Genomic DNA, 13,491 nt, shown 5'->3' with positions numbered 1-13,491 from the left:
AGGGATTCAGGTTATAAAATCAATCTGCAGAAGTCACAAATATTGAACTTAACTTCCAAACAGTCTACTGTAGATACTCTATAGGCCCAGTTTGACTTTGACTGGGTATCTAAGAAAATAACCTACCTGGGGCTGGTCCTTAACAGAAATCTAGCAAAAACATCTGATGTAAAGTACTCTAATCTGCATGCATGCATACAAAAAGACTTGGCACATTGGCAGCGGCTGCCGTGGTTAGGCAGGTTCGCTGCAGTTAAGATGAATGTCCTACCAAGGGTGCTAAACGGTTTCCAGACTCTTTCCCTTCTCCCACCCCCGGGGGTGATTCCCAACATCCAAAGAGAGATTGAGCGCTTCATGTGGGGCCCGATCTCCCCTAGGTTGCAGAAGACTCTGTTGCAGCGCCCCAAAAAGGACGGCGGCCTTTCTTTGCTGAATATTAACCGCTACTTTCAGGCGTCAATACTATGGTACCTGGTTGAATCGAACTGTCCGATGACGGAGAAAAACTGGGTATTTATGGATCAGACAGTAGCTGGACAGCATATTTGGAAGGAGGCGTGGTTGTCTACAGCCACCCGTGCCTGGGGGCTGTACTCTTCTCCGATTACGCAGCCAACATTGCAGGTCTGAAATAGGGTGTCCCAGTCAGCAAATCTCACAATGTTCCAGTCGCCTATGTATCCGATATTCTCCAATCCTGACTTCCCGCCTAGTATGACCAAGGGGGTTGACACACGCTGGGTGAAGGGAGGATGCAAGAGACTAGGCTGCCTTTTTTACCATAATGGCTTTATCCCTTTTACACAACTCGTGGTTGACTATGACCCGTCTACGTCGGACCACTTTCTCCACACACAAATGTTACACTGGGTTCTGAGAGCCCCCACCAATCCTCTGGCAGGCAGACCATTGCTTCTGTTAAAAAAATGGTTATTTCTTCAGAAAGATGACCAAGAACTAATTTCTAAAATGTATTCGCTTCTTTCCCAGGGCATCCGCAAGATCAGAACTGCTGGACAGAGGCGGTGGGAGGCAAAAATTGGCTGGACACTTTCAGACAAGGAGTGGGAGGACATTTATTATAGGGCCCATCACACTGCACACTCCATGGGGCATACCGAATCATCATACAAGATTATTTCATATCGGTATTATGCTCCCTCCCAATTAACAAAATGGAACTCCCAATGTGATGGTCTATGCTGGCGGGGTTGTGGGAGCCCTGGCACTCTCCTTCATTTGCTTTGGAACTGCCCACAACTCACCAGATATTAGGAGAAAAGTCTGGATGATATAGACAGGGCCTTCGACACTTCTATCCCTAGATTCCCAGCTTATACTATACTGGGCCTGCCTAACACTCTGACCTTTCCCTTGCGCTCAATCAAGGGTAGACAGATGGCCCTTGCACTTAATGCCGCCCACCGAGTGCTCCTAGCTTGTTGGAAGTCTGATAGAATCCTGGAGCATACACAGTGGCTCCACCAATTGTGGTCTCTCTTAGGGATGGAAAGATTGTCTATGCCACCCTGGGGGATAAATCTGACTATGCGAAGATCTAGGCCCTCTTTATAACTATACTTTCTTCTGAGTTTCGAGAACTAAGTTGTCCCATTTATCTACGCATTTTGAAATTGATACCGGACCAGCAGGGAGAGACAGGGACCGTGGTTTCTGGGTAGGATCCATCGGGGAAGGGTTGGCCTGTGGCCCCCTGGTATGGCTGTATCCATGCTTCTGTTATTGAACTCAGGCTCACTTGGAGAGGGGTTGGCAGGGGTGTGTGGGGCATTTTTGGGTCCCTCTAGTGTAGACCCAAAAGTGTTCCTTCTATTATGTTTTTGTTATTTGTTTACGGAAAAGCAGATTTTTCGATTCAGTACCGGCTGCATCTGATTCAGGTCTTATTATTGGGGCATGTTACATTGGCTGCGGTTGGTCGCTCAAGTATTGATGTTTATATGGACCTGGCACCACCTTGACCTTCTATCCTCTTTGTTGACGCGGCTGGCCCAGGATGGGTTTTAGCGACTTGCAGTGTATTTAATTTGCAAACGGAATGCCATATAAACCACTTGCTTGGTTTTTACATGATGACCTTTAAAATAGCCGGCCCACTGGGTTGTAGGCAATGATGCGGTGTAATGTTTTAATATATGTTCTGCTAATAAAAACTGATTTAATCCTAAATTAAGAGTGGCTTTGCACTCGTAAATAAAGTTATTTGTGGGGGTATGTCTCACCTACACATGCAGATAGTTTGAGATTCGGGTCAACTATGTGGCCACCCAAAGATATCAAAGTCAAAGTCATGTAAATGACAACACTGTTCACATTGTGATATAAATAAATGCTGCTTTAATTTCAATGTGTGTCCTTCCATTCGCAGCCCAGAACATTCCACAACATTCAAGTGAGGACAATGCAGGATTCAAGTTGTCTCTACTCTTTGGGGCATATTTACAAGGTGATTGCGCCACAGGAACCTCACTTTTTATGACATTCCAGTGGCGTGTTGCCCTGTACCATATTTACAAAGTGGCGTTAAGACACTTTGCGTGGCTTAACACCGCTTTGTAAATATAGTACCCGTTCACACAAGGGGCGTGCAATGGATGTTGCTGTGGGCGTTCCACCTCAAAACCCATTGCTTTTTGACACTGCCCCAGATTTACAAGGATCTGTAAATCTGAGGGAGAGCCAAAAACTAAAACCATGCAAAAGCAGATGTTAGAATGGCGAATGAGGGGAAATACATTTAATTTTTTCTTCGTTTTTGCTTTATCTTTGTGTGCTGCATTCTGCAGAACACATAAAAAGAGCAAAACGCCTTTAATGATTGTTTATGTGCAGGAAGGTGTCCCTTCCCGCAGAGTGGGCCCGATTCACAGAACTAACTTAAGACAAAATCCTAAACTTACTACCATTTTGGTATTCACAGAAGGCACTTACTCATTTTGGTATTCACAGAAGGCACTTACTCATTTCGGTATTCACAGAAGTTAGGAGTCCTAACCTTAGGACTCCTAAATGCCTTCTGTGAATACCGAAAGTCTTAAAATTAGGATTTTTCTCAGTTTAGTAGTAGTATAGTTAGGACTCCTAACTTTAGGACTCCTAAACTGAGAAAAATCCTAATTTTAAGACTTTCGGTATTCACAGAAGGCATTTAGGAGTCCTAAAGTTAGGACTCCTAACTTCTGTGAATACCGAAGTGAGTAAGTTTCTTCTGTGAATACCAAAATGAGTAAGTGCCTTCTGTGAATACGAAAATGGTAGTAAGTTTAGGATTTTGTCTTAAGTTAGTTCTGTGAATCGGGCCCATAATCATTCCCTGCAATGCAGGCACCCTTGCACTATGTTGCAAGGGTGTCTCTGTTGGCGCTAGGCAGCTATTTTTAGCATCAGTGCAAAGGAAAACACAGGGGTGCGCCGTATTGCGCTGTATTGTCATAAATACGATGCATCCCTGCGTTTTTTAAATGACGCAGTGTGGCACTGCAAAATTTGCCGCAGTGGTGTGTAGCATCATTTCGTTGTACAGAAGCCCCTTTGTGTTTCAGTGTATATATGTAGTTAAAAGCTAAATGAAAAAATCATGAAAGATAGTTCTATGAGACTATATGCTTTCCCATACCTGATGAATGAGTAATCGTTGGCAACATGGAACAGAGCTGCAGGATCACAGTATGTTTCATCGTGGGGCACTGGTTCCATCACACCAACTATCTCTCGTCTGTGGGAGACAAAACAAGGACACATCCATAACGAGGGCAGTGCAAGCCTTGACTAATCAAGAAAACAAATGAATACTTAATAGAACATTGAAATAGAACATTGAATGCCTCATCTTTCTATCATTATCTTTTCTGGCAGCATATGCGTGAATTGCCATTTCACCTTCAGCTTCACAGATGTGGCATAGGTGAAATCTAAATGTTTTGGTGAAACTTCTACTAGGGTCTTTTACTTGGATATTTACACCCGTGAAGTTATCCTAAACAACATGACAACAAGCCACAACAGTGCATTCACCACCACAAGTTAACACACACCTCTCTATGGCACCACACAAAACATACCCCACACACCAAACTTTAAACACACAACACTTAATCACATTTCACTGAACAACCCAATGAAAAGCCACAATGACCATATTACAAGGCCAAAACACTCTGCAAACTATTCACTTCACCATATCTAGTGGATATCCCAGATTTATTTCTGCCTGCTTAAGCAGAAGTAGCCATCCAAGTAGCACAACGAGCCTAGCACCAAGGATAGGGATCCTAAAGCAACAACAACCAGGAAGGCACCCATTGAAACAAAACTCAGCAACCAGCTATTTTAAGACAGGGAGTCTGCACAAACAGGGATTCAGGAACTAGAAGACTTAGTAAGGGAAGCATCGAGAAAGGAAGAAGTGCGGTCCTATTATTGGATGACGCTACTGTGCGACTCAGTTGGATAGCCTCAACCTTCTGTGTAACATATGTTGGTAGCTTGTTTAGTTCCAGGAGCATACAGGAAAGCTGAGCTTTAGGGCAGTTGGGGCAAAGATGATGTCCGCAGGTCGGACGTGTGAGCGATGAGCTCCTTGTGAGGATTCCCCTCTCTTCGTATCAACTCGAGTGCGGAGGAAAAAGAAATGGTGGCTGAATAGAAAAGGAGGCGAAAAAGAAATAGAATAAGAGAAGCGAGAAAACCTGCAATATCGTGTGTGAAACCATTACAGCGTACCTGAACTGACGGGCTGGAAAGCTGTGGGGAAGCTGTGGTAGGAGCACCGGACGGCAGGGTGCTCGGATTGCTGGAGGAGCCGCCACGGTGGAGGCCATCACGGTGAATGATTTGAATGCTTCCGTGCCTGTGAGCTATCGGCAGAACGGCGGAGTGGCAGAACGGGTGTATGACAGATACCAAGGCTGGAGACATTGTGGCAGGCTATACCGCTCGGATGGTTAGCAGAATAGTCGACCGCTACATGGCAATAGAGGTACAGAGCTTGTAGCTTACAGCTGTGGATTCTTGCTGGTCCCCGTGCCAAGGGAGTCAGAGGTAGGAGCAGAGGTGAGCAGCGAAGCTGTATGGTGGATGGTTGAGCTGCGACCGACTACTCGCTTTTCCTGATACTAAAGTAATTGAGAAACTGGCAACTTAAGACTGAAGAATTAATAGAACTAATAGCTAACAGTTAAAGGCGACTGGCGGATTTGGCGGTTTGAACAGTTGATAAGCAGCGGATAACCAGAGATTTTTTTTCGCCACTAAAGTTAAAGCTAAAGGTATAAAAAAAAATAAAAAAGAGAGAGCTACATCCGAGAAAGGAAGTGCCATTGCTGGGCACCGGTTTGTAGTAGTGACAAAACAGGACAATGGCAGAAGCTGTGCCAGGTTGCTATTGGCTGTGCTGTGCTATTGGCTGTGCTGTGCTGAGTGGTGGAGCTCTACCTTAGGTGATATATTGGGGCAACCAATAAAATCAATATGCCGCCAAAGTCAGCGCGTGGAGGCAAAGCTGGTGGTATGTCGGGGACCCCAGCTTGCAGTAGAAAAGCGCTTCAGAGACTGGGGGGAGTAATATAAAAGCCGTGCTGCAGGCGTCAACTGGAGATCTGGACTCCTTAACACAGGGGGAAGAGTATGATATGGGCCCCAACAAAAAGAAGGTTCCACAAATGTTTGCAGCACCAGGCAGGAAGAAACAGCTGAATACCAATGATGGGAAAACTGAGGCTGTACAGAGTGATGCCCCGGTAGATGATCGAGCGAAGAAAGGTGCAAATACAACGCAAACGGTACCCTTGGAGGCTGATCTTGAAGAGATCCAGAAGGAGCAGAAAGGGCAAACCCAGAGAGATTCTAAAAATCATTTAACAGGATTAGGCTCAGGATCAGGACGAGGTAACGGTCAGGGGGTATGGGAGCCCGATCCTCCTGTAGGGCAAACAGCAGAAGAAGACAAAACAGTTGGTAATAGACGGAGTGATATGGGAGAGAAATTCTATTCACTCTCTGAACCTTCTGACTCTTCAGACGAAGACCAAGCGGAAGGGATAAAAGCAGGGTCTATGGATGGTTCAATAGTGAGCCTTGGGAGTGAAATGAATCTGTCCAATCTAGAAGGGCCAAATTTGGATGCCACTATGGTGCAAAGAAAAGAACACAATTTAGAGAAAGAGAGGCTAATGCAGACTGGGACAGCTAGGAGTCTTATGTGGGAGATCTCACTCTCCCCGGAAGCTACTGCCACAGGGGATAAAGCTGATGACCAAAGTGCTGAAGGGGCAACTGCTAAACCCGAGGAAATATCTTTGGCCTCAATATATCAATCTATAGTAGCACATACAGTGGAAACTTGTACGTAGAATCTCAAGACTCACACAGCTTGTCGTAAGCTGCAAAATACCGTCAGGAGGATAGCCAAAACTTGTAACGAATTTTCAGAGAAAATAACCGAAGCGGAGGGGCGCATATCGGTGCTAGAGGACGAAATGGTCATACATAAAGCCTCTCTGAAGGCTACTACTTCACATCGCGATGATACTCAGCTTAAACTGGTGGATTTAGAAAATCGACTACGTAGGAATAACTTAAGGATACTGGGCATCCCAGAAGGGTTGGAAGGTGCGGATGTCCATAAGTTTGTGGTGGAACTATTCTCGAAAGCCTTTCCTGAATTATCAATGTGGGACTGGAGTTGTGAACTGCAAAGAGCCCATAAGTTCCCGTTTAAGCAGGCTGCAGCGAAAAAGGGCCAATCAGAAACTAGACATAGGGCGATATTGATATGCTTAAATAATTTTTGGGCTCGTCAGGCCGTGTATGACAAGGCTCAACCCGATAGGAAGCGGTTGGGAAAGGGGGTATACTTTTTCGTATGACCCGATTTCTGCCATCACACTGTTGAAAAGAGGTGGCAGTTGCAACAGCTTATGACCCCTTTTCAGAGCAAAGGTGCAGCTGCTTTTCTATTTAATCCTGCAACAGTGAAAGTGGTAAAGAAGGGTCAAACACGTTTTTGTTGTTGTCAGAAATCCAGGCAAAAAATGTACTGGATACTATTTGAGCAACTATAGGGTAGAGATATACCCATTTCTGTGAAAAGCATGAAATTATATAGTATAGAGATTTCTGTATAGATGGAATGTAAGGAATGCTCAATGTTTAAGTTTAAGGTTTATGAATAATTGAAACTGTAAAACTGTTCGAATGGACTGATTAGTATGAGTTGATAGGAAGTGAGGGGGGCCTGAGAGGCAAGTTTCTTCCCATCGTAAGGGCTATGTGCCCTTTTGCCGCTGAAGGGGGGAAAGGGTGGAGGGTCTTGGGTGGGTTGGGAGCACAGGGGTGGTTGGGGGTAGTAGAGGTGGGGGATGAGTGGGTGGGCACAGGGGGGTAGGGTGAGGAGAGTCCAGGAGGGCAAGAGGGGAGGTTTGGAGAAGAGAAAAGTGAAAAAGTATGGAAATCAGGAGTACAAAATGGAAAAGGGGAAATAAAGTGTGTTAAGCATTGACGAGTACATATAATAGGAAAACAGAGAAATAGGGATGGATAGTTTGCAAATTTGCACATCCAATGTGGCCGGTTTGAATGACATTAAAAAGAGAGAGAGGGTCTTTCAGATTCTTAAAATGGTAAACCCAGATGTTATATGTCTCCAAGAGATGCACATTCCCTGGAAGAATAAGGATTTTCTGGAAATCAGGGGGTATAATCTTGCGGTGTGTTCCACGCAAACTACTATGATAAGGGGCGTGGGTATATATGTGAAATAGAGAGCTGGGGGAGATATCCGCACAGCTGCAGACAAATGGGAGCGTTGGGCTATAATGGAGTTAAATACGGGGTTAACTGTGGTTAACATATATGGGTCCAATCTAGATGATGCGGCTATTTGGGAAGAATTAGAGGTGGAATTAGCTACGTGGTCACAAACATTGATCATATGCGGAGACTTTAATATACATATAGAAATGGATACACAATCGAAGACCTATAAATATTTAGGGAGAAAAGCAAAAGTATACAGAGCAATAAATATACTCAAGGAAATTCATGGGTTGATAGATGTATGGAAAGAGAAGAAGCAACAAGACCCTGGAAATACGTACTTTTCCCATCCCCATAGGAAGTTTGTTAGATTGGATTATTTTTTGGTGTCTAGACGAAAATAGACGCAGAACTTAGACAAATTGATAAGCTACATTTTACGATTATAGGTAGGATTAACGTATTAAAAATGCGGATATTCCCCAAGATTTTATATTTAATGCGAGCGACACCGCTAGAATTACCTGGGAGCAAAATAAAAAGAATTGAGACTAGGTTCTCAAAATTTATATGGGGCTATTAAAAAGATACGCCGGGCATATAAATTCCTGACTTTGCCCATAGAAAGGGAGGGTGGAAGGCTCCTAATATATTATTTTACTACTAGGCATGTACCCTACAACTTTTTGGCATGCTTTATTTTTCCGAAATTGGTAGGGATGAAAGATCTAAGCAACCCAACATATATCAGTTGGCGCTGGGGAAAGAAGCATAAGGTCTTTTCCAAAGATGATCTAAACCCATTTATAGTAAGAGAATTCGATATAAATGTGTTCAGGGGGCAATAAAAGTTTGGGAAAAGGTGACAATTATTGTCAAATCTCTAGATATAATAAATATACTTCAGTGTGGCACTCAGATCTACTGCCATATGAATTCTATGATGGGCTGGCTAGGCAATGAGAACAGACGGGGATTGTGATGGTGGCAGATTTGTTTAACAATCAGGGACAATTAACCTTTCCGGAGCTTGTTCAAAGGTTTGGCCTAAGCAGAAGCTCATGCTTCAAATATATACAGATACAACATCGTATTAAGAGTTTTGCTAGGGGAACGATTAAAATCGAGGATGTATCTACCCTGAGATTAATGAAGTATCGAGATAGTAGGATTAAGGATTTTTACGTGGAATTGTTACAGAGAGTAGTAGATGACATGGAAAAAACAGAGATGAAATGGGCAGAAAAACTTGCAGACGGGAAGGTGAATGTGGATAGGATATTAGAGATAGGAAATAGGGTTCTGCTGTCATCAAATCTAAAAGCTCAACAATATAAAACTTTACTATATGCCAGCGAAGTTGTTCGGCTGGGGTATAAGCCAAACGGATGAATGCCCAAGGTGCCAAGGCAAACCGGCAGATAGTATTCACATGTTTTATTCTTGTGGGAAAGTGGATGAACTTAAAATAGGTATAGAGAAGTTACGGTTCCAAGTGATGAATATAGAAATAAAAATTACCGCAACCCTGATGCTGTTGGGTTATGATAACAGGATGGAATTAGACACTCCACAGAGAGATTTTTTATTTATAATGGTTGCAGTGGCAAGACGACTGGTTGCCACTGTTTGGAAAGATAAGGAACCACCTATGTATCATCAATGGGTTCATAGGATATTGAACATTGGTCAGCAGGAAATGGCTCTATATAAATGTTAAGGTCTTAAAGCTAAGCAGAAAGGAATGAAAATATGGGATCCACTAATGACTTGGAAGAAAGAGATGGTAGAATAGAATGATGTAATGATGTGTAAATATGTAAAGATGTAAATAGTAATGTCAATGTAGATGAATTTCACAATGAGAATAATGGTGCAGAAGTAAAACAAATGTAAGAATAACTGGATAATGTAAATATGTATTACCTGATTTCCAATAAAAAATAAAAAAAAAGAGAAAGGAAGAAGTGCTAAGTACGGTATCCTTCACAGAACACTAGCATCAATTGTGAGGCACCAAATATATATGGAGGAAGAATCCACTCCATATTAAAAACAAAGAAGACTTAGGAAATTAGCATTGACCCCACTGATGCAAGTTTGGATACAGATCACCCAAGTGTGGAGCAACTCAGCCATAAGTAGTGTAGAAAGACTACTCTAACATGCACTCACAATAGCATACTGCTCATTAAAGATCTGTCTAGATCCCAAAAATAATAAAACAATGCTGTCACTGCTGACATACTTTAGAGGGAGGGTCTAAAGCCTGAACGTCAGATGTGATACACCCGGTAAGGCGATTCATAATCCCATATATCTTCTATTGCTTACTGACTTGGTTCATCTATATACATACCTCTACACACATCATGCCATATGGGTTTGTCTTATACACTGATAGACCCACCTCCCTTTGAAGCAAAATGGTAGAATGCACCCCATAACCATACAACACATAGTTACTCGGCAATGGCCGACCATCAAATGCTCCCACTATAAGGCCACCCTTGGACAAACCATAACTAAGTAATCTGTGAATGTGTGCTATATAAAATCACATAACGTGGAACAGAATGACGTTGATCTCCAGATTACGATAAACACAACTCACAGCACTTCACCACCACATATGAACACAGCACTGGAAACCTAAAACTGTACATCACATGGAAAGCCATATTACACCATTCAAAAATGTCAATAGACGTCAACCCACTCAAAAAGTCGCATCCCCACATTCCAGCAACCAACCCAATTCCTCTCTAAAGCCCAGCCCTGCTCCTTAATCGCAAGAACATTCCTCAAGAAAGGGACATACAACAGATTGAACACATAGCAATCTGGAGCTTTGAAACCAGAAAGTAGGATCTGGGAAACCACAAACAGAACACATTGACAGAAGACATGAGAGCCAGGTACAGGGCCAAAAAGAGCACAGGATTGAAAGGGACAGACTAAACAAAAGTAGGAAAAGGAAAAAGGACTTGACTGAGCTGGACAACACAGCTCTCGCCAATATCCAGAGAATAGATCAGGTCATATAATCAGTATGCATTTCCGGGTTCAGGTGATGAACACCCACACAAGGTCAACCAAAAATGGACCTCATTGATACAATCACTGATGCAACAAAAAAGATTGCCAAGTGGTCCAGTAGTGGCTTAATCAAACCCTCAAACAATGTATAACATAGCCACATTTGACATTGATTAGGCAAAAGGTCAGTAGAACGTTACCCCACTGCGATGCATCCTTTTTGGGTGAAAGACATTTGTACTGTCTTCCCCATGTATGTTTCTGGACTGCACTGCAGGTGTTTTCACTCATTGAGGCCGATAATCTGTCGTGCTTACTTAGAGACACCTCTTTTACAAGTGCCAGATGTCAAGGCGGCAACCAAAATGTACTGTTCTACTTGACGAGAACTAATGATTCTGTATCAAGGTTATGTAATTTTGACAGTCATGACAGTGTTATCCACATTTGGGGGCAGAAGCCTTTTTTTCCTATACGTCTAAGGAGGAACAGAGTATCAGTACACTCCCTGTATACTCAGTCTTCTATAGTTGGGATCCATTGCCTCCATTAGGTCTGAAACATACACAGAGGGTTCTTATACATGTGTAGATGTGAATGTGAGTGTTTGTGCACATGGCCGGACTGGGAACAGCAACTAGTCCTGGCAATCTGTTCGATCGGCCCTCGTAGACGGGGGGCTGTTTGCTGTGCTAGTGAGAAGCACCACTCCCGCTGCACCACTCCTGCTTTTGTTACAGGGGCCAATATTGTAGCACTGCGGCAAATGTGGCCCCCAGTAACAAAACCGGCCCCCATGGGTCTAAAACCGGCCTCCACCCTTCCAGCCCACTGGGAAAACGCCCGGTGCCCGCTACAGCCAGTACAGCCCTGTTTATGCAGGTTCACATGTATGCATGACCAGGTGAATGGCGCACTCTATGGGACTGCACATGTGTGTGCCTCCAGTGCAAGCCTGATAACCTGCCACACTTAGACATCAAAAAATTATTAGTTACAAGGCAATATGATAGTGACAAGGAAACAGTTATATCCTTCACTATCTAAACGCCCCCGTGCAGACCAACACAGAGGGCGGAGCGCAATGTTTTTTAGAATTAAGTGTATAGTGGTGAGGTTGCAGAAAGACGGACAGTGTCAACAGAAAACACAAATAGTGAAAACAAAAACAAGGATAATTTTTCCCTAAAGAAGGGACCACAAAGTGCAGACATAAACACTTAAAACTGCCTAAGAGGGGACTGTCTTCAATTTTATTCCTGTCACCCCCTGGCAGGATTAAAAATAATCTCTCGGGATAGTTAGGGGAGGTAAAGACCCCTAGATCCCTGCTGCGTTGACCAACATGTTTCTGACACTATTATACGCTCATGTGAGTCGTACTGGCATTCATCAGGGTGTTGGTCCCTTTATTCTCTGGTCTACACCCCTATTTGGGGTTTTTTACCTTCTATCGACAAACAGGCAATACTGCTTACGTCCTGTACTCTGGATAATTTTCGAGAGCGAACAAGTTTCTGAAAGAGAAAGTAGAACATATACTTTATCGTTCTACTTCTCTCCTGTACCTTCCTTGAAAATGAATTTCCTCTAGACTGCTATACCACAAAATACCATGTCACCCAGGATTACACCCCACTTCACCCCTTAGTGACTATGACACAGGAAAAACGCAGGCATCCATTACACCCGTGAGGTAAAAAATGGAAGTTGTTTTTCACCCACCTAACTCCACTCAAACACACCCAAAAGCAAAGTCGTGGTTGTAAAGCGACATGCTACTATTTGCTTGCAAACCATAGCGCAAATTAATACCCTTAGTGTAAAAAGAGAGATAGACCTACAAGGGTTTATTGGAAATTCTCCAAACCCGGGACCGTTGTGGGACCGTGGTCCTGTTGTCACACTCTATTTTTCAAACGAACAGGAAGGAATATGCAGAGCCATCATTATATCAATTCTACTTCCCATTCTTTAAAAGTTCGCCGCAATCAATTAACTGTCATGCTCCATACATTATCGTTACTTACTACTCCAAAGACTCACGGCACTGATAATCCTCACATCGGTCCTCCGTCGATACTGACGGGACCGAGTTACCTTCCCTTTAAAGGTAGCTCGGGGACTGCCTCTTCCGGTATGGACTCCCCAAACACTGTGTTGTTTAGTACTTCCGGCCACCCATAATAGGCAACAGGGAAGAAGGACATCTAACGGACGCGATTCTCCCCGTAGGGATCATAACCGCAGACATATTGGAAGTACTAAATCCCCAACGATTCTCAAGGAATCTCCGTAAGGGTCCTTATTCAAAAAATAAAAAATTCCTTTTTTCTCCGTCTCCATTCTGTTGTCTTGAGTCTAGAACCACGATCAAACTCTTAGTTCCCCACACAGCACCTAAAAAAATAATAATTTACCAATTACTCCTATATTCGCTCGCATCGGGTGGGGAGATCAGTGGAAAAGCAATGACTTTCTCAGGACAATCCGATCCCTCATAGGGTCAATGCCATGACGGTCAACCAAATCCTATCTTCTTTCCAATCCAAATCCATCTTCTAACAACATTACTATACATGATCTTAAAACTCAAGAGATATTAGAGAACTTTAAAGTCACACTGTATTCTTCTATTTAACTTCATTTTTTACCTAACCCATACAGATGGAA

General features: G+C 43.3%; 1 protein-coding gene across 4 annotated transcripts in view; it reads right to left on the bottom strand.

Moving 5' to 3' along the window:
• The window catches only part of ACE2 (angiotensin converting enzyme 2), a 507,698-nt gene that overhangs the window by 208,932 nt on the left and 285,275 nt on the right, over positions 1-13,491 (bottom strand). For all 4 annotated transcript variants that reach the window (XR_014967783.1, XR_014967782.1, XR_014967784.1 and 1 more), the window contains exon 11: positions 3,641-3,739. Coding sequence is in view for 1 of the 4 variants with exons in the window: in XM_085622215.1 (XP_085478341.1) it covers positions 3,641-3,739 (99 nt within the window). In the remaining 3 variants the exon portion in view is untranslated. The remainder of the gene's footprint in view (positions 1-3,640; positions 3,740-13,491) is intronic.

The sequence above is a fragment of the Triturus cristatus genome, chromosome 8, assembly GCF_964204655.1.
Source record: "Triturus cristatus chromosome 8, aTriCri1.1, whole genome shotgun sequence".
In the NCBI taxonomy this organism is placed as follows: Eukaryota; Metazoa; Chordata; class Amphibia; order Caudata; family Salamandridae; genus Triturus; species Triturus cristatus.
Note: the sequence above shows the minus strand (reverse complement) of the source record. Positions and strands in the feature narration are given on the sequence as shown.